Source organism: Varanus komodoensis, unplaced genomic scaffold, assembly GCF_004798865.1.
Source record: "Varanus komodoensis strain SLA01 unplaced genomic scaffold, ASM479886v1 scaffold32, whole genome shotgun sequence".
Lineage (NCBI taxonomy): Eukaryota > Metazoa > Chordata > Lepidosauria > Squamata > Varanidae > Varanus > Varanus komodoensis.
In genome coordinates this window covers 983109-1005032 of record NW_025335798.1, presented here as the reverse complement: position 1 = coordinate 1005032, position 21924 = coordinate 983109, and the positions used below count along the sequence as shown (strand labels likewise).

General features: G+C 41.7%; 1 protein-coding gene across 5 annotated transcripts in view; it reads right to left on the bottom strand.

Moving 5' to 3' along the window:
- The window catches only part of SPTB (spectrin beta, erythrocytic), a 128183-nt gene that overhangs the window by 77990 nt on the left and 28269 nt on the right, over positions 1 to 21924 (bottom strand). For all 5 annotated transcript variants that reach the window (XM_044438242.1, XM_044438241.1, XM_044438244.1 and 2 more), the window contains 3 exons: positions 13641 to 13827; positions 3405 to 3556; positions 2731 to 2904 (listed from right to left, as the gene is read on the bottom strand). In XM_044438242.1, coding sequence (XP_044294177.1) covers positions 2731 to 2904; positions 3405 to 3556; positions 13641 to 13788 — 474 coding nt within the window. In that variant the 5' untranslated portion in view covers positions 13789 to 13827. Of the gene's footprint in view, positions 1 to 2730; positions 2905 to 3404; positions 3557 to 13640; positions 13828 to 21924 lie in introns of those variants that run through there.

The window sequence follows — 21924 nt, the reverse complement described above, 5'->3', positions numbered from 1 at the left end:
TAGAATGTTTAGTTGGCACTAACAAATAGATCATGCTGTATTTATTGTTCTGCTGCTGTACCTTTAGGCTTGCTTGGGACTATGTACATGAAACCACTGGGAAAGCTCAACCCAAGGTTTGGGCTGAGGTGTCACCAGTATGCTGATGACACCCAGCTCTACCTCACATTCATCTAATCCAGGTAAGGCGTGGCAGTTCTGAACCAATGCCTGGGTGCTGTGATGGACTGAATGAGGGCCAATAAATTGAGGCTTAATCCAGATAAAATGGAGGTACTATTGGTAGCTGGGTCATCTATCCAGTTGAGTGATATTTGCCTTGTCCTGACTGGGTTGCTATTCCCCTAAGAGACTGGGTACATAATCTGGAAGTGCTCCTTGATCCAGAGCTATCCTTGGAATCTCAGGGTGGCTGCTATGGCAAGGAGCTCTTTCCACCAGCTTTGGCAGGTCCATCAACTACAGTCTCTATCTGGATGGCCTAGATTGCAATGCTCTCTTACATGGGGCTACTCTTGAAAATGGTCCAGATACTTCAATTGGTACAGAATAGAGCAGCTAGGCTGCTAACTAGGACTTGCAGACAAGATCATATGATGCTGGTCCTTTATCATCTTCACTGGTTACAGATTGAAGTCTGGGCCTGATTCAAGGTGTTAACGCTGCCATATAAAGCACTAAACAGTTTAGGGCCTGGATATCTGGAGGAATGTTTCCTTCCATATACACCTGCTCAAACCCTACCATCACCCATGAAGAGCCTTTTCTGGAGGCAGGGGAGCCACCAGAAGGGCCTTCCCAGTGGCAGCACTCCCAACTATGGAATCTGCTCCCCAGAGAGGTATGCCTGGCACTGACTATGTTTTTCAGTGTCAGGCTAAAACCGTTTTTATTTTCTCAGTATTTTAACATCTGAATGTTTTTATCATATATATTATCTACTGTATATTGCCTTTTTACTGTTGTGCTGTTATTATTACTTTTTTTTGTAAACCATCTTAAGATTTCATTGAAATGTAAGATGGTATAAAAAAGTTTTAAATAAATAAAAATACCTTGATCATGGTTGTTGCAGGCCTGTTGTTTTTATATAGGGTATATTTGATTGTATATTTTATATTTTGATGCTGTTGATCTTGTATTATATTTTATGTGTTGATTATTTGATCTTTGTGCAGAGAAACAGGTGAGTGGCATAGAAAATAAATAATCTCCACTTTAGGATTTTTACCACCAAAGATGGTTCTTAAAATGGTTTACAGCGGGGGTCCTCAAACTTTTTTAACAGGGGGCCAGTTGAAAGGTGCCGGCGATGGGTGTGGGCCACCAACACGGTGCGGGCGGGGGGTTGGGCTGGGGGGGGGCACATGCGCACACATGGCGAGGCGCAAGCTTGCTCGCAAGGAGATTGTTTTCTCCAAGCGAGCCCAAAAGGATCTCTGCACGAGCAAGCCCCCGCCTCGCCATGCGTGTGTGCATGCACGTGCGTGGGGCAAGTCCAAAACCTCTATTGCGGGCTGGATAAATGGGCATTGTGGGCCAGATCTGGCCCATGGGCCGTAGTTTGAGAACCCATGGGTTACAGTATAATGGTATAGATCTTACAGCTACAGTCTAGAATATAATATTAAACTAAAAGGTAGGCACCTTTAGCCCCTTCAGAATGCCTTTTTCTGGGAATGTATCTAAAACATTATGCCTGTGAGAAGCAAATCATCCCTTGGTCACTGGTTTCAGTTCCCCAGCGACTGAGTACAGTAAGGCTTCCTTCTGAATAAATGCACATAGGATTAAATGAGTTCCTTCTTATCTACAGCATAAAAAAGATGGATTCTCAGGAGGGTATTATTACAGGCATATGTAGTCTTTTGTGCTGGACAGTGCAGAAAGTGACATTCCTGCTCCAAAAGGCTTACACTTGAATTGCTTTGAAAACCAGCATCAGTTCATGCAACAGTAAGTCAGATTAGTACAACCAAAAAGGAATTAGCTATCTTAGAACACTAACGTGTGCAAATATAAAAACACACAAATATACATGTGTGTTTATCTATGTATAATTTGTTTGCATAAGTACCAGAATAAGACATGTTCCACACTAAATACTTCACAGTCACTTTAATACACACCCTCAGTTTACAGAGGAGGCATAACAACCTGTTTGGCAGAAGCAACAATAGATCTTTTTTTCTTGTGTCATTCTTGAAGGAATTATTGTGGAGAGTTGCACTAAAAGCTACTAACAGAGCTTGGGGAAATAATAAATTGGTCTTTTGACAGTGAATGGATTGCTACTTTTATCAGAAGGAGTGAGAAAATTTCATGCCTGAGTTGCTCAGGAATTTAGGAATGTACTCCCTTCTCAATCTTTTCCTCCCAGCCCCATAGTAACTTCCCCATTACTGGGTGGCAAAAGCTGCCTCCTCCCTTCTTTGCTTTCTTTATGTCTTTTAGTGGTGTGAAAGTTAAAGATGGCTAATGGATATATTTGGTGGAGACCTCCCTTAACACATGGTGAAAATCCTGGCTTCTGCCAATCTATAAGAACTCCACACTATGAACTTGTTCCTGCCTAGAAGGCAGTATTAACTATCAGCCAAAGACAGCACAAGTGGATCTAAAGGTCCCATGTAACAGATGTGCATCTTCCCTCCTGTTGCTGTCAGAACAGGATATCCTACAGATGATCTACTCTTTTTTGGGGGTGGGGAGGTCAGATCCAGGACTCACTTGGAAGCGCAGGATGATTGTCCAGATGAGGCCTAGCACTAGACGGTGATTGCCATCAACAATGTCATGAGATCCCATATTCTCCAGATGTACACGCTGCTCCTTCAGGAACTGCAGGGCCTTGTCTACATTTTCCAGGCAGTGGATTCGCATGCGCCCCTTGGTGGGTTTGGGCTGTGAAATGTAGTCAAAGGACATTTCATAAAGATATTTCACACTTTCTGAATTACGTGCACCCAAGATAATTCTATTCTCTTTTCAAGAACAAATACCAGTGCTTGCAGTAGTAATGGGACTTCAGTGCTCCTCAAAAAAGATTCTAAACCTTGCAGTTATAGGAAAATGCAAGGTTTTCTTTCAAGAACAGGTGCAGAACAGAATACCAACAGGAGCCATGGCCTGAAATGGTGCCATTTTAGAGTGGCTTCATTGGCTAAAATCCTTCTTTCATGGGGCATATTGGGCAGTGGCTTCCCAGTGCCTATGAAAAATCCGCAATTTGTGATCTACATACAAATTGCACATTATTTATTATACAGAAATAGAAATTGTTATCTGCAAAATCCTCTTAGGAAGACAATGAAGAAAGCTTCCAGATGTTACCAGGGTCAAGTACTTCTCTTCTTATATGCAGCTTTAGTTTTGCAAAGGTGGAAAATAAGAGGAAACTCTACCAGCAGCTCTCCTGAAAGCACCTCCAGCAGCTTGATTAGCATCCGCCCATCTCTCAAGTCCATGTAGAGATCAGATATTCGACAGGTCACACGTGCTAAGTGGGAATTTACCCATTTGGTAAAGGTTTTCTTCTGTACAGCTTCCCGTTCATCTGAAAGCAGTCCAAATATTAATTGCCATACATACTCACTCATAAGAAAAATGCATTTTCACATAAATTCTGTATAATTGCTGGTGGAGTTTCTGGCATTCTGAAAATCAAGGATTTCGTTTTTGTTTTTAAGCTAGTTTGTTTCTATTTGAGGCCTTATAGCTTCTGTAAAAGGCCTACATTTGTAGTCACCAGTTTTCTTGGGACCAGTTTCTTGGGCCTGAGGCACATTACAAAAATAGTTGCCATAGCAGGTGCAGCCATCACAAAATAGCCATTTCCCAAAAGGTGAACTGATGAGGCTAAGAGAAAAGTAACTTGTCCAAGAACCTGACTATAAGGCAGAGCGGAGTCAGATCCAAAAAGATCCAAAATCAGCCATCTGAACCCATACTTGTCCTCCCCGACACCCATTTTTCAGAAGGCAAACTGAGGAAACAATTTAGCTGAGAGACTAATTATATACAAAGATAGAGTCTGAGCTCTGAATTTCTAATCATTTACTTGCCCATCAAAGGCATAACAAAATACCAATTTCACAGCAAGCAAGCAGACAAACACTCACAGACAAAACTCTCACTCATATAACAGTCAAACTCTCCTAAAACCAAACACATATAAAATCTGACAAAGCACAAACCTCACTGAAGACAAACATTCAAAAAGGCACACATATGTACTCACCACAAGAAACAAACACAAACATGCACAAACCATGTCAAAACAAACAAAAACCAAGAAAAGCACATATACACCTCCCCACTTGCTTCCTACCATCTTACTAGATCCCATAACACTCCTACCCAGTGTTCTTTTTCTCAGTGGAGGGGCCATAGATATAACTGAAAAAAAAGATAATGCTGGAGATTTTTTTTTAATGCAACCGTTCAGAAGGGGAAGAAATCCTGATGGACACAAAGGATAACACCTATAACCACAGTGGTTCCTACAGCTCCACAATAAGGATCCCAGGTCCTTAATGTTTGAGCAATAGACAATATCCACCTCTGCATTCTGCTAGGGCAAATGATGCTTTGTTTGTGGAAACTTGGTTCTGAATTACACACAACAGGAGAATCTAACTAAATTGGTTCAGAATCCAACTAAATTGTGGAAGGGGTTGCACAACTGGTTCTACAAGTGGTTGCTCAGGTGTTAATATGCAAGCTTTTGTGCAACAGAAAGGTTTGAGTTAGTAGAATTTGAGTTTGCAGTATGATAATGTTGGATATGGTCCAATGTTAATGAAGATGCCAAAACCCAGACGAGCTTTGTAAGAGTTAATAATTAATGCCCCAATCAGCTCCTTGTTCCCTGGAACCAGGGCCACCTGGCATGTGCATGGGACCTGGGATGCATGTGATATTGGAAGCCCTGCTACTGCAAGCTGAAAAGGTCTACAAGCATGTTGAGCTCTGATGAGTGACATGGCAGGGCACAGAAATATGTATAGGTGTAAAATGGGGTGGCTTTTGTTTTGCGGGAGGCAGAGCAAACTGCCTCAGTAGGCCAACCCTCTGACCGGCCCTCTCTGGCAGTCAACCCACACAGCTTCCTGAGAGCGTTCTGGCACAGACTGAGTGTGAGTTCAGGTGGCTAAAGAGTCCCAGTTCAAATCCCCACTTGGTCATGATTGTCCTTTGGTGGTCTTTGCAAATTAATATCATTCATCATAACTTGATTCACAGGCTTGTGGAACAGCTAAAGTAACACCAAAGGCCTTTACAACAAAAGACAAGCAAACAATATAATTTATTGATATATTTCTTTTTCCTTGATTTTCGGCAAAAAGTCCACATGTTTTGAAATCCTGGATCTAGGAGGCGAATAAATTAAAATAAGCAAAAACAAGTAATATCAAACGTTGCATTACATATACTTTTAATGCAGCAAGTTTAAATTGGGAGCTTTTATTTTGAAGCAAAAAGCAGCTGTGCAAGACCCTTCCAATCTGGATACAGGTTCTGTGCAGATTTCCTACCAGAACCACCCAAAAGTGCAATTTTCAGGGAAAATATTGGGGTGTATTTAGGACAAGAAACTGGCATGGGCTCCTGATCCAAACTGGTAGTATGATCTAAGTCAAAATTCTACACAACTAGTATTCCTTCAACATAACAGTGAACACCCTAAGCACACACTTGAAAGAGCATGTTTCAATGTAATATGTAGTTTGGTTGTTGCAAGTCACCTTTCACAATTAAAGAATCTTGTGTTATCTTTAATGACAGAATTTTTTCATATATTGGTATAACAGAGAAAGGGGGAGGGGGACACATGAGCATCATATAGTATGTCAGGTACTCCAGTATCTAAATCAGAAACCTCAGGCTGGGACAATCTAAGGCTACATGCGCTCAAGCCTAAGAGCCTTCTTCATATACAGACGATAAAGAGCTTGTGCAATATTGGCTTCTGTGATAGTCAGGCAGTATGAACTGTTTAGACTGGCCAGACCTGATCCAGTAAACAGTAAGACACTTAAACCTTTGCTCTTGCATGGTCAAAAGAGCTGCATGTTCTGCCTATCGCCCTTTGCAAGAGCAACATTTTAACCTTAAAATTTCTTTGAAAAAGAACATGAGCTGAAACTAGCTTCTTCACTATTGCAACTATACACTTCTTGTAGTTCAGGTATACAGATCACTAAGAGAGAGTCTGGATTTATTCAGAGAACTTTGATTAGGAGGAGTGTGTTCACAATTTGGCAGTCACTCCACTGCTAATTAAATTTCCCTGTAGGAGAAACTAAGTGAACACTATGCTGCTCATCTAACTGCATCACTGTAATTTAATTTAAACTATACTATCATTTTCCCCCACCTCTCTTTCTCTTCTCTGTAATGTAAAGATGGGAAGACAGGAAGCAGCCATAAAGGGCTATGTGTGTGATACTATTCATTCTCCCATTTTAAAATAAAACATGTTCAGAATGGAGTAAAGTCAACTTCTGGGAACAGCCTTGTGATATGTCAGTCTAAGTATCAGGAACTCAAGACCAGAATGTCTGAAATGTAATTCCCAAGTCATGTGTCAGGGCAACCAAAATAGCTACAGTAGTTACGAGAAATCACTGATAAATAAACAGCAGGGTACTGTTTGAAGCCATCTAAAGAAGTGACACATAGGGCCTAGGGCACTGTAATATCCTTTAGTTTTCAAGCTATACAGTCTCACACTCAATGAAGCATCCGCTTAGTCTACAAACCATACTGGTCTCACACTTCCATCCCCGCTTTTTCATCAGCATTATAGTCATTAACTCTGTGGGTTCAGGGATAACTAATCAGAACCAAGTGATCTTGGTATGCCACCCACACAGAACACACACTTAAGTATGTCAAGTTTTCATTAGGAAAACTTTCATTTATGCCTCACGATGTGGCAATCTGGGTTTGCTTCAGTGAGTTGTCAACAGAAAACTGCACCCAGTTCCAGCTTCTTGAGGAATATATCTGCAAATATGACATATGTTTGCAATTAGTCCCACTGCTTTATTCTCTTATTCCTCCATTTTTCACCAAAAATGCACCACCAGATTGCTTCCTGCTTTCTCCCAAGTTGTGCTAGGAAAAAAAATTCTGCCTGCTTATTGCACATTTTCCCTGCAGGGAGAAAGTGCATTTGACTAGTGCCTCTTCCAACTGCAGTAAATTTTTCCCCCTTAAATTTGATACGCTCCAGGTTCCTCGGGGCTTTAAGAGCTCTTTAGTCAAACGGATGGGATTGAATATAAAGGGGAACTGGGAGCTGAGTAATATCTACACAACAGGGCCTCAGCTTATTGTTGAGTTATTATTGAAGATTTTGTAAAGAGTCCTGACTTGAGGCAGATACCAGATTCAGATCTCGATGAGAGGGGCTAGAGTTGCACATAAAGCTTTAACATACAGTCACACCCATTATTTTCAGGTCAATCCATCAACCAGGATGCTATTTTCCTTACTGAGAGAATGTTGTCATGGCAGGAGTTCCCTTATTTAAAAAAAAAACAAACCCATACAATGCCCCCATTAATTGAACAATTCATCTGAAGACATGGTGATTAGGTTTGCACTATCATTGAGGAAAAGAAGCTACAATAGCTCTTCCTCCTTGCCCCCACAGCATGTGGGCTGCCCAAACACAGTGAGGTGCCTGGCAGGGGGTGGTTTGAAACCATTCCAGAACTCTAAACAAGCCATTCTGGGGTGGTTTGGAATCCATGCCTTCTGTGCATTTTGCTTAGTTCAGATGATATGGCAACTTGCCCACCTTAGGGTAATTAGGCAAATCACACAGTGTGTGACCAGCACATGTAGGATGCAGAGAAGAAGCCAGCATATTTTATTTTCCCAGTGTTTGTGTGAATTGGCCAGTGTTTTGTCATTGTAATGGAATCATTGATCTGTGTTTCTATGCTACAAATATAAATTATTTTGAGGATTATTGTTTTCCTAAAAGAACTGGCCCTTCTTTAGCTATTACTTTTAGTAGGGATGGAGGTAACCATTGAGGTGTCACAGGGTTCAGTCCTGGGCCCAGTGCTCTTCATCATCTTTATTAATGATTTAGATGAGGATGTACAAGGAAATATAATCAAATTTGCAGACGATACAAAACTGGGTGGAATAGCAAATACCCTAGAAGACAGAATGAAGATCCAGGGCGATCTTGATAAACTTGAACACTGGGCTGAAAGCAACAGAATGAAATTCAATAAAGACAAGAGCCAAGTCCTCCATCTAGGAAAAAGAAACCAAATGAATCAATACAAGATGGGGAATACGTGGTTCAACAGAACTGAAAAAGAAAAAAGCTCTCAGTAACTGAGGACAATAGGCTAAATATGAGCCAACAATGCGATGCCGCTGCCAAAAGGACAAATGCTATTCTGGGATGCATTAACAGAAGTATTACTTCCAAATCACAAGCAGTAGTAGTTCCTCTATACTCCTCACTAGTCAGACCTCACCTGGAATACTGTCCAGTTCTGGGCACCAAGATTTAAGAAAGAGGCAGAAAAATTGGAAAGGGTCCAGAGGAGGGCAACAAAAATGATCCAGGATTTGGGAACACTGCCCTATGAGGAGAGACTGAGAGAGCTGGGCATGTTCAGCCTTGAGAAGAGAAGACTGAGGTAAGACATGGTATCACTCTATAATTACATCAAAGGCTGTCACAAAGAGGAAAGGCAAGATCTCTTCTTGCTGATACCAGAGTGTAGGGCACAAAATAATCAATTCAAGCTGCCTCAACCCAGATTCAGGCTAGTTATCAGGAAAAGGTTCCTCATTGTCAGAGCAATATGACAATGAAGCCAGCTGCCTAGAGAGGTGGTAGGCTCTCCCAGAAACTAGACAGCCATCTGAGTGGGATGGTGTGACTTGGTGTCCTGCAACAGCAGGGGGTTGGATTCGATGGACTTCATGGCCCCTTCCAACTCTACTATTCTATGAGGAATCTGAGTCCAGGAGGTAGCAAAAAACTTGTTAAAAGACAAAATGGTAACAGCTTTTTGAAATAAACATAATACCACCTAATCTGGACCCAGAATATTCAAATAGCTACAAGTTTGTGGCTAATATCTCTTTCCTAAGCAAAGAGCTTGAAAATTCTAGACACTTTTAATGAAAATATTTGCTAGTTTCAGAGGCGTTTCAGTTTTGCTACAGGCTTGCTTTTGGAGGCAGAACTTTAGTGATCCTGTGGATCAGGGGTCCCCAGCCCCTGGGACATGGAATAATCAATTACCACTCCACAACCTGTTAGGAACCAGGCCACACAGGAGAAGGTGAGCAGTGGGAGAGATCCAGAGTTCAAACTTTAGAGAAAATTTAAAATCTTCAAAGTTTGAACAATGCTTCTAAGTTCAAACTGGAGGCACAGAGAAAAAAATGAGGTCACTGGATAAAGTCATCTCTCATCTCTTGCTGCATCTGTGCCCTTTCCACTTCTTCTCACTGCCTCCTCAATCCTTTTCAGTGCCTTTTAACTGTCTGTCTTCCCGATCGTTCTTGCTGCCTTCTCAATCCCTTTCTGCTTCAGTACTGCTCACTAAAAAATTTGGACAGTAAATGCAATTTTCATTTTATTATACAGTACTGTACATATTTACATATTTTATTGTTTTCAAGTGTTAATTAATAAATCTGGCATTTAATTATGTTATTTTTACCTTAAATTAAGTGCATTTACTATTTAAGTTTATTGAAATGGGTATTGTTCGGGATCTATGAATGGATTAATTCACTTCCATTATTTCTAATGGGGAACATCGCTTCAGACTTCAAATGATTCAGAGTTCAAAACGGCCTCCTGAAATGAATTAAGTTTGAAGCATAAGGCACCACTGTGATGCATTTGAATCATCCCAAAACCATTCCTCCCACCCCACCCCCCAGTCTGTGGAAAAACTGTCTTCCACAAAACTGGTCCCTTGTGCCAAAAATGATGGGGACTGTTGCTGTGGGTTGGCTTTTACCAGGAAAGAGACTGAAGGAGTGTGACTCTGTTGATTCTCTTGGACTTCTTACTAGCTTTTGATACCAGTGATCATGTTATTCTTCTAGAAAGGTTACTTGAACTTGATTTTGGAGGCACTCAGTTCCACGGGTTTTGTTCCTACAAAATTCTAGAAGTGATGTTGGGAAATTACTGCATGATTCCCTCACATTTATGCTTTGGAACCCTGCATGGGTCAATTCTATCCACAGTGCTGTGTAATAACTACATGGAACTGCTGGCTGAAGTTATTCAAAGATATGGACTCAGGTGTCACCAATACGCATAAGATACCAGCCTTATTTTTCTTTGTCACTGAACCCAGGTGAGGCACCTTAATCTTACCTTTACATTTATGTATTGTGTTGTGCTGTACTGTATGCCTAGCAAAAATGTATATTAAGGGGGCAGAAAACTCCCTGAGCTTTCTTTACATTATCCAGAGTCAACTATTGTTTCCTTTCTTCAGACCCATCCTGCATCTGACTTCTGAGCCATTAAGTGCATTGTACCCTTTAAAACCTGTAACTGCTCCAAAGTTCAAATAGCAATTGCTTATTCTTTCTGCATGGACATCAGGTCTAAGAAAAACCCAAGGTCCACTTCTATTTGCTTCTCCTGATCTTTTCCAAGCACAGTTTCTAGTCCCACTGGCACCTATCTCAAATTTCCAGGACCAGAGTCCCATGTTTCCGGCTTCATTTTGGCTAAGATAGACATCATTGCCTTAAATAACCAGAGAAATAAGCTTTATGCCTTGGTAAAGCACTATTCAGAAAAGAGATGGATAGTCTGCTAAACTGTTAACTGGGAGTACATGACTTGAAATATGACACTACTGTGTTGTCTATGCTGGCTTCCAAGCTGCTTCTGGGCTTTATTCATAGTACTGTCTTTAATTTTTGATCCTTTTTTATCTTGGGAGCGGGTTACCTGAAGAGAGGGCTCCTACTTTGAAATACAGTCTAGAAATATTTTAAATAAATTAAATAAGATGTAATTACCCAAATCTTGAAATCATCTCCAAAGGTCCTTTTGAAGGGGCCTTTTCAGTGGTTACACCTTAGCTATGGAATGCTCTCCCCAGACAGCTCTGTTAAGATCATTTTTGTTTCCATAGACTTTCAAGAGAAATTAAATGTTTACATTCTATTTAAAGTTGCTGCTTTCTTGTTTTATGAGAGACTACTGTATTTTAATATTTCATTGATCCTGTCAACCACCCAGAGAACTTTGTGTTGGGCACCATACAAGTGCAATAAATAATTAAAATAATGTGCAAAACTTCTAAAGATCCTTTGCTAACACTTCTCAATCAGTTCACAGGGCTCTTTTCAGGAAAGGTAATCACTATATTCTAAGTGTGGTCATATCAAAGATTTGTACAAGGGGAGTAAAATCTTGGCAGTTCTATTTTCTATTCCATTTCTAATTATTTCTAATTATGCCTATGCACAGCTGTCCATTCATTCCATATGTCTCTGCAATGCCCAGAGCTATGCAGCTCAGCAGATAAGGCACAAGCCATCCTTCTTTTGCCCAAGCATATACCAGCCTGTAAAAACATGGCTTTAGTACCTTGTTCTGCACTCACTGGCTTTCCTTCTCATCTCTATATCTATTTATCATGTTGCAAGCCAAAGCTATTATTCTCTGCAAAAATTCTAACTGGCCACTACCCTGTTAAGATATTAAATTTGCCATTTCCCTGCTCATAAGCAGATACTGCTCCAGCTGTGTGGTGACTGATACGCGCCTTTCAGTCCTTCCCATTGCCACTCACCAGCTCAGCCATCTCCAAGCATTAAGACAGGTTGCAGGAGAAACCCAATGCAGCATTATAGGTGTCGCACACATGTGCTCACTTCTTCCAAGAGAGTGTTCATACATGCATGGACTCAGGTAACATTACAGTCCTCTTCTCTGCATTCCCAGTTGAGGTAAAACAGCAGTCAGCTATGGCTGTTACTTATATGCATGCCCCACACTCTCTTTCAAGCAACGAAAGCAGCAAATGACCACAGTACAGTACATGTGACCTCAACACTTATTTGTTAGGTGGCACTATGGTCAGGTTTGCACAACATAAGACGCTCCACTGTGTACAAAGTTATGTAGTATGACTTGCTTGCCACAGGATGTGTGATGTGCCTGACATTTGGCTGGGCACAGCAGAGATCCTGATACATGTCCTCTCCCACTTTCCACCACAGTCCTCCGGTTGGTACCCAAGGGTGCAGCAGGAGCAGTGAGGGGAGTTGAGCAAGGATGATAGCTGCCCAAAATGCCCAAGCAGCACTTGGGGGTACCTGGGAGAGACTCCCCATTGTTGACCCTGGCTGGAGAGAGGGGCTGCATGGACTCTGAGGGACAGTCAAAAGAATGTGTCTCATCCTGTTGCACTGATTGTGCTGGGGTCGTCATGCTGTCTTAAGCCTCCTCTTCAGGAGGGCCAGGAAAATGCTCCTTCTCCCCTCTGCACATTATATAGATCCCCCCACAGGGAGATAAATGGGACATAGGAGGCCATGTTCTCCTGGGCCTCTACCCAAGCAGAACCTGGAGAATGTGCCATTTCCTGCTCCTGTTTTCACTTGGTATAGCACCCAAAGTATTGCACCAAGTGAGGGAGGGGAGGGGGTGAGCTACATTTTTCAGAGACTTCTCAGGAGAAAGCCCAGGATAACAGGCTCATACCTGTGCCTGAAACAGCAAGCCAAGCTGGCAAGGAAGAACAGCTAGCTCCAGCAGGCCAGCTGAAGCTCCATCTTCTTCCTGACAAGCTGAACTGGCAGGCAGGGGCACAGTTGGCAGTGGCAGGGAAGAGAATTCCCTTCAGCTGGCTGGCTGACGTGGCATCCTTTTCTCCACTGGCCCAAAATGGCAAGTAGGGATGTTGGCCCAAAACAGCAGGGGGATGCCCTGAGTGGGGCTTGTGGTGGTGACAGATAGCTGAAACCCAGGCAGCTGCTGACAGCTACCCAAAGTGTCACTTGGGCACTTTGCATCCCTGTCATCAGTCACTTGGCTAGAGTGGCAAGCCTTTCTTCAGCTCTGGTCAAGCGGTTCTGCAGGACTTTCCCTGGGCATGTTATACTGTCCACGTTTGAAAAATTTGTTGGAATGGCTTCAAGTCACAAAGAAGCCACCCTATAGTGTGAGGAGGACTCTGGGTTTACACAACTCACTATTCTACTGTAGCTTTATCACACTGTGCAAATCCCATCTCTAAGTCTGCAATGCCCAGTTACTTGTAGGTGAGACAAACACTGCCTAAATAATAAACTCAGGCCCTGAAGTGATCCATCCAGTCAAATACAGTCCACAAGGCACCAGCAGTGGCCATCAGGTAAAGTTCTGGTTTTTTCTGCCTGCATGGGACCACAAAAACAGTACTGTCAGGTTAATATACAAGGCTGATGGGCTATGTTTGGCTTGCTCTAAAGCAATGGAGTTCTTAGACTGCTGTTAGAAAAACAAAGGAACAGCAGTAAAGAAAGGTTCTCACGAGAAAGTGCTTTTGCCCCAAAGGGTAGAGAAAAGTTAGGGATGGCATCTAAAGAAATGTCTCCACAAGCAAATGTAGGAATGCAGTGTGTACCTGCCAAAGCTTTGATCCGGGATCGCTCAAAGAGCCTGGCAGAACTATTATCATTGTCCAGCTCATCATCAGAGGGTTCCCAGCGAGCGTTGACCCGGCTATACTGCTGCTGAATCTCCAAATGATCAAAATCAGTGGCTGATGTCATGTTCTGGACGTTTTGCTGCTGTTCTTGTTTTAAAGGCCCCTGGAAGGAAGCAAAACAAGGCGTTATATGTTCCAGAAAAAATATGCCCTTAAGTCTCCCATTGCCACCAAAACACACATACCAAAAACCCCACAAAATTCGAGGAAGCTGCAAGTCATGACTGCCATTTATACGTTTTTCCAACTCCTGGCTCCTGCATGTTATGAAATATTGCAGCAGTCACTACCAGGATATTTGAATGAATCAGAGTTAACTGTGCCCAGTAGGTGGGGATATAACTTACAGGAAGATCGTATTTCTGATAGCACAGCCTGCCTTTGTATGGACCTTTCAAGAGGCTTCTGAGAAACAGTGTAAATACTAGTCTCAGAGATAAGATGTGTAAAAAGTGCTATCAATAAGAGGAATGAATTCCATTAGTAAAACAGGCCAAAAGACTCTTTGTTGCCAAAAGCGGAAATGCCAGTGAAGAAGATGGGAAGGGACTTGGGTAAGGGGTAATGCTGTGATCCTCTCCCTTTCTGAAAAGTCACATTTTCCCTGTGCTTATTTTTTGACAAGCCACAACATGGTTTCTGATTACCTTCAAGTTTCCAAGGGAGCAAGATAGCATCACATTCTGTGTATTCTGTTCTGCTGAAACTCTGTTCAATCTACTTTGCCACCCTTAGCAAAATTTTGTTTTTATACATACACTTTACTTTCTGTGATCTCTTACCATATGCAAGAGTAGGGTTTCTGTTTCCTTCTCCAATTAAAGTTAATTTCCCTGCTTCATCTAACTGAATGGAGACACTTCCATTCCATTCATTTGTATAAAGCCAGGGAAAAGCTGCTGCAATCAGAAAATCTTGGAGTTGTGGGAGTGGGGGTAATCATACAGGAAGTAGAGCCCCATTCAAAGCAGGTTGAACACTCTAAATCAGATAGAGCCTCTGACCAACACTTTCATCCTTTCTGATTTAACACTAAGTTTGTCCATTCCATTGCCTCTCTGAAATCAGAAGATGGAAATGAGAGGTAGACCAGATTTTCATCACATGTGAACTTCAATCCAATTTCTCTCAATGGTTCTCTCTCAATGATTTCACTGAAGATACTGAAAAGCATACTAAGCAACATCTGAAGACCAAAATTCACTGGGTAGAAAAGCAAGCTTCCATCTGCATTTTTGGGATTAATCCCCAAAATGAGCAGAACCACTGCAAAACAGTGTCCTCACACCCAAACCTAGGTGTCACAGAAAGAAACCACTGTTAATGATACTGAAAGTTGCTGAAAGGTTCAGAAGAATCAAAAGGGCTACGCTCTTTCCATCCATCTCTCACTGTAGGTAATCCACCCATGAAACCTTGATTGTGTCCATTCCTAAACCAGAGTTAAAGATCCAGAATGGAAAGGATCAAAAAAATAATTTCCATCCAGAAGTACCCCAAATTAAGATGCCACACAAAACATTCAAACATATTATCTAGAAAGGGCTGGTTCAACAATGGACCAAGTTACTAAGCTTGCACAGCACTAGGTGTTTTTTTTTTTCAGGAGGGACTGCATAATTGCCTCCTTCTGGGGTGCCAACCCCCCCCCCCAAAAAAACCCCTGACTATCTCAAAAGCATGTTCTGGCAGCTATAAGCTGCTAAAATGTTTCTGATTATATATTTGTCAATCAAACAGAAAGTTCTGGCAAAGGGATGCAATTTGATAACACCTAAATCCTGTATTCATAGCTGCTGAGGTTACACTGAGAGCAAGGCATACTGAGAAGCAAGGCATGCTGTGGATTCCAGCATCTCCACAGCCTAGCTGAGGTTGCCTTGTCTGACTGCAATCTATGCAATTGCTTCTATAGGAGAATCCCCAATAGACACACTCAAGACCCATTTTCCTCCTTCCCGATACATACAGAAAGCTCAATGGTTTATCCTGCAGCCCTGTGCTAAAACTTCTCTGTTAGGAAGGTTTTTAAAACAGCAGTACTAAAACAGCCCACAGCTAACTGCTAATGAAGGCTTGTTTCTCTCTGCCTCAGTACTATTATTCTTCAGAGTTAATTACACCTGTGTTATACCAAGGGAAAGATGAACAAAGAAGACACATTATAGCATCTGACTGTTTTCTGTGCAGTACCAACTGACACAATTCAGTCAGTTAAGAGTGCATAATTTCCACTGAAATCAAGCAATGATCTAAGCATAAAGTTAAAAGCATCACAATCTCTTGATTGAGCCCTTTCTTCACAGCACTTCCAGCTAGGCCTTTGCAGAAACAGTGACACACATTTAATTGATCAGATCTTCTTACGCGGAAAAATTGGCCCAGCAGAGCTAAACATGGAATTATGGCTATGTTTAAGCTGCTAATAAGGATTTAATGTCTCACACAATTTAGTAAGTGCTCATCTGATCAGTGATCGCTGACAACATGGCCAAGGGACTTATGAAGCCCTGCTTGGTGTAATAGGAGTTTTCCTTAAGTATCTACTAGAGAAGACACATGTTCCAAATGCATCACAGGAGCAAGTTCTCTTTAAGATTGTCTGTGAGACTGAGAGCTCCCCATTTTATCTGAATATCAACAAATGGTGAGAACATTTAAATGTGGGAGGCTCTTTGTGGAATGAACAGAATTTGTCTTTATTTTTATTACTTTTTGCTGCTCTGAGACATTGCTGTTTAAGTGGCGAGTCCTTCCAAGCACCATTCTGTTCTCTTATGTACACAATTCTTTTTTCCAATGTCCTACAGTTGCTCTTTACTGAACCTTTGGGATACATAGGCAAACAAAAAAGGACACATGTGCATGCACACGCACACACTCATCCAGTCCCTTAACCCAGGGACTTAACCCAGAGTTGTTAAAAATGCAAGTGAAATGGAGGATGAAATGGACGAAAAGATTCACAAGACAGGGATATCAGCACAGTGGCCTATATATCTAAGAGTCTGGCTTGCCGTGCTGTGCAACAAAGTGTTCATACATTGATAAGGACTCTCATACTTGGTGATCAGATGCAGGCAGGGAGTTGATAAGAGTTTTTCTCAGTAGCAGACAACCTGGAAGACCAATTACAGAAAGGGCACTGAGGCAATAAGAAGTTCCTCCATAGAGCCACCTTGGCTATGCGTTGGAGCTGGGAATGAGGGAGGGAACAAGCCACAGTAAGCATGATCATTTGTTGGGAACATGGAAATAAGTAGCTTTCAGTGAACTATCAATCCATGGTGGCATATTAGCAGGGCAGCTCAGTATATATGCAAATCCTGTATTCCTCCTTTCTGCATTTCCTGCTCCACTGCAATTTCCTTCACTGTAACTTTGTCAATTGCACCAGCATAATTTCCTTCAGCCTTCCTTGTCTCAAATGAAACAAACCAGACAGAAGGAAAGTTACTCATTTCCATCTCCTTAATTCTTCCCTAACTCTCCAGTCATCCTTGAAACCAACCAAGCTGGAAAAAGCCTTATCTATTTTAATAGATGGGGGTTTCTTTTTAATTATTATGTGCATCAGTGTTGATAGACAAATACATGTCCTTTGGGTTGAAAAAAATACCAGAGAAATCATCAAGGCTTTCTCCTAACTCTGTCCATTTCACTGAGGACCTGAGGGTTGGAGAAACATAAAGGGAAATGACAGATAGCAGATGAACATGGTCATGGAAAAGGAGGAGAAATTAAGAGATCTGTGCTTGTTATCAGTGGCTTAAAGAGGCAGTTCCATAAATGAAGGAGAGATTAAAGAATAAAAGAAACTATTCCCAAATGCATACAACTTTATAAAAAAATGCCTGGGGGTTTTTTTGGGGGGTGGGGGGGGCAAAAGCAGGGTTCAGATAAAATACATCTGCTCAAAAATGGCACAAAAGTAGAGGGGGATGAAATAAGACTGCTCCTTTAACATCCTACATTAATCTTCAATTACTCAGTTTCAAAACTTTGGTCAGTATTCAGTGAGACACTACAGCTAATGTAAATGACATTGCACTAGCAGAAACTGTCTCTGGCACAATATACTGAAATTCACATTGGTAACAAATGCTTTTGGTGTTGCACTAGAGATAGCTTCTGCTAAAGCAGTATCATTTAAATGAGTGACGCAATTGCACTTAAAATTGCTCTTCTAATACAACTTCACACCAATAGCCAGACAGAGGCTTAAAAGCAAAGTGGCAAATGTCTGGCAAATTTCACAGTCACTGTGGGCTTCCCACAATCACGCTTCACAAACATTGTAATAAATTCAAGTTGTCTTAAGCATATGCAGTCTAATACACTGATTTAATTCAACCTGTGTCTTGACTGTTTATGTCTGAGAAAGGGGGGAGAGGATCTGTAGATAGAGGTTGAGCCTCTACATCTAGTTCTATACTTTTCAGTTGCTTTATCCTTTACTGTTTGTTGTTTTGCACTGCATTGTATTTATTTCGAATTATATTGGCTTTTCCATCACACTTTAGTCTTTAACTGTTCATAATCTGCCTGAGAACACTGATTATTGAATGGGTTAGAAATGCAATAAATAAAGTAAAAAAACACACAGTTGTCTGGGCCTATTGTTCTTCATAAGAATCATTGCTCCTTCAGGTTTGATATACATGACAATACTTTTTAAAGACAGAGAATCCCTCTGAACACTCAGTCTGAGGGGAGGGTCACTTGGTTGCTGAACAATAGTTTGGGAACACTCTGTAGCTAGCTACATGTCACTTGCAAGTGCAAGAGTAACATGCAAATAGATATGGAAGAAAGGTGGGCAATGGCTGCTGAAATCACAAAGGCATTCAGATCAAATACCCAGGACTGTTTCTGGGAGGTGGTTAAAGCTCCATCAGTGACAGTGTTTAAGGATAGACTGGGCATGCACATGGTAGGCAAGTCATGAATGGAGCTGGCTGGAGCTGGGGGTCAGACTAGAGGGCCCAGGAGGACCATGCAGGATGCACTAAGCCAGCAAGGTTAGTAGCCACTAATAGCCTCCTCCTCCTCCATGAATTTGTCCAGTCACCTTTAAAGCATCCCAAACCATAGATTGTATGAAGAAGTATTTTCATCTATCGTTAACCTCCCCATCAACTTCATGGGACGATCCTGAGTTACAGTATTATAGGAGAAGAAGAAAAATGTCTAAGTTGAACAATTCCAGTTGTTGTAGTTGATCCTCACTGGGGAGTTTGCTTTTTTCACAGCGGCTGCACACTGGGCCAACATTTTCATTAAGCACCCCCCTCTCCCCGCCAACCCACCAATCCCTTTCTCTGATTCGTCACTGCTAGCTCAGATCCCGTCAGCTATACTTGAAGTTGGAATTTTTTGCTCCAATAATTTATGAGCTGGATGAGGGGCTTAGTTAAATACAGTTACCTTCTCAGTTACCTTTCAGAATAGAAAGTAATCCATAAGCAAGTGGCCATACATACAGATATGTATATAAGATTACTTATATACAGATATAAGTAATAGAAAACGGGACAGACAGCTGTAATATTTTGGAAGTCTCATTGTCTGGCCCACAGATATATGTAGGCAGGTTTTCTGTACTGTTACATCCTGCCTTCTTGTTCAAAAGTAATCCCCATTCCGAGCTGTCTTCTGAAGTGGGATGTTTTATCTCACTGAATGGACTACATAAGATGTTCTCATATAGACAGACTGAGGTGTATATAATCTTTTATAATAGTCATCTTCATCAAACAAATGCCCACACCTTTTCTGCCTATCTACTTTATCTTCTTTCCAGCCCTTTTTGCCATTTGCAAATCTCTAAGCACTTTAATGTTTTTGGCCTGGACACAAAGCTGTCTAGAAAGCACACTTCTTGCTCTGACCGCCATGCCAAACACCATTCTAATAATACATTCCCAGCTCCAACATTCCTGTCATCAGAGGATACCCAAGTGTTCAGCTATTTCTGTACACTGGAATTGCTTCCTTGATCACTGAAACAGGACCCGAAAACAGCTCTGAACAGGATATGAGCTAGGATGGAATGCAGAACAAAACAGTCAGCTGCCTGGTAGATACCCGGAAAGCTCGGCTGTCTCCACAGCAGTTTCTCAGAGTCTTGTGAACAGTGATCTGTCAGGCCTCAGTTTCTTCGGTAGTAAAGGAAGCAAGCCTGGCCAAGGAATGCTCAAGCTGCTTCCGAGTTAGTGTGATATGTTCTATAGTACAGAAGAAGAATTGCAGCTAAGAGATGGTGGACCCAGCCAAATCCCTTTATAAAAAGTGAACCAGTGTTGTCCAGGTACAAAAAGCAGTTTAGGCCCCATCTGTATTATGGGTTCTTTCCCTTGAGTAAATTACTACCAGTCTCAGTTTCCTATATGTAGAGTGGGAATAGCAGTGACCTATCTCACTGCATTCTTGCACATAGACAAACCTGTCACATTCAATTTTTTTAGCTGCTGGGTGAGACAACTTGTTCCTCAAGGACACATACAGCATCGGGATCAAACACTACTCTTTCTCCCACCCACCATGCTCAAGGATGAATACAGGTTCTCTTTGTTTTTGTTTTCAAAAGCCTTGCCTGTTTTTCTGTTCAATCATCAATCAGCTCTTTAGGGCTTTTTTGTGGGGTAGGGGGTGGGTTAGCATTTCATTCCTACATTTTAAAATGAAGCTGGATATGGTTTATGATTAACACAAAAGTTCACCAAATTAGTGTTGCGCAAATCCAGCTACTGATGAAAAAGAGCAGGTTTCCCCTGAACAAGATGGCAGGAGTCGTTAGTTGCATGTGTGTCCAGAATGTTAAGTATGCATTGAATTACACGTATCTAATTCAGTGTATCTAAAAGTGGCTAGTCCCTACCCCACAGTGGCCTCAACAGCATTCCTTTTCCTCTTGTAAAGGGAACAGTTACCATTCACTTCTATACTACAAAATGTGCATGCACACTTATTGGAAAGTGCCCATGGTGAGTATAGATAGTTTGGATTTGCTTTTTTAATGTTGTACAAAGAAGGATAAAATGCCCAAGAGGACGATCCCATAAACATTGAAACTATCAGGCGGGAGACAGATGCTGGCTTAAGGAAGTAAGGAAGTCATGTGTCTTGAGGGAGGCACCTCTTGGCCCAGGGCCAGAGTATCTCTTTCAGCCCAAGGGCAGAATTCCATCTTGAAGAAGCTCTCAGGGTATGCATTTCCAAGGGGCTAAAGGTAAATGAGATGGGGCAATTCTGCTGCTAATACAAAAACTACCAGCAGAAAAGGAAAAACACTGCACAAAAACTGGGAAGCCACCCAACTTGGTTGGGGGGAAGGGGCACAGTCATTTAGAGAATTCATGGGTTGGACTGGGACCCTAGTGGACCTGAGGTTCTCCACACTTGTCTTAGTCTCACTGTTGATCCATCAAGTTTTTGAAACAATACAAAACCTGTTTCTAGAAGAGAACATTAAATGAGTGCATGAAAGCCTCTCAGGCAGGAGGAAAGGATTCACAAGTATCAGAAGCCGGGTGAAAAAGCCTTCTCTGAACCACGCCCACCTGAGGCGTAGCCCCTTGCTATGCAACAGCTGAGCTATCTTTTTTTGCGCCTCATCTGGCTTTTTTTCTAACCCCACCCACCTACCTCCATGTGCAAACACTGATAGGCATACTTCTTGACTAGCTGTTTTACAGGCAGCTTGCTGAAGATCAACCTACACTAAGAGGTCTTTATGCACTACACAGTTAGTATTAATTAAAGTAGGTATTTTTAAAAAAAGTTTCAGTAAACAGACATGTCTTTTCATTTAGGATCCAATATTTTTCAGCTCCATTTGCAATATAAATGCCTCCCCTCACCACACAAACATATACCAGTGGAGTCTCCAACACTTACAAGCACTTTTTTGGCAAATTGTTTATTTAGTATTATCAGAGAAATAGGGAGTGCAAAAATAAAAAGTACCATGCACAATAAATGCGCAAAGAAAGAACTTTGCTGACTTTTTTTGCTATAACTGAGGCACTGGAAAACAAACATCACAAGGCAGCTTTCATAAATGAAATTTTGTCCTTGAACCTGACAACACTCTTTGTCCCATAGCTGTTGCAGTCAGACTGTCCAGAATTGTACAGTTCTTATAGTTAATTCTCTCTCTCTCTCTCTCTCTCTCTCTCTCTCTCTCTCTCTCTCTCTC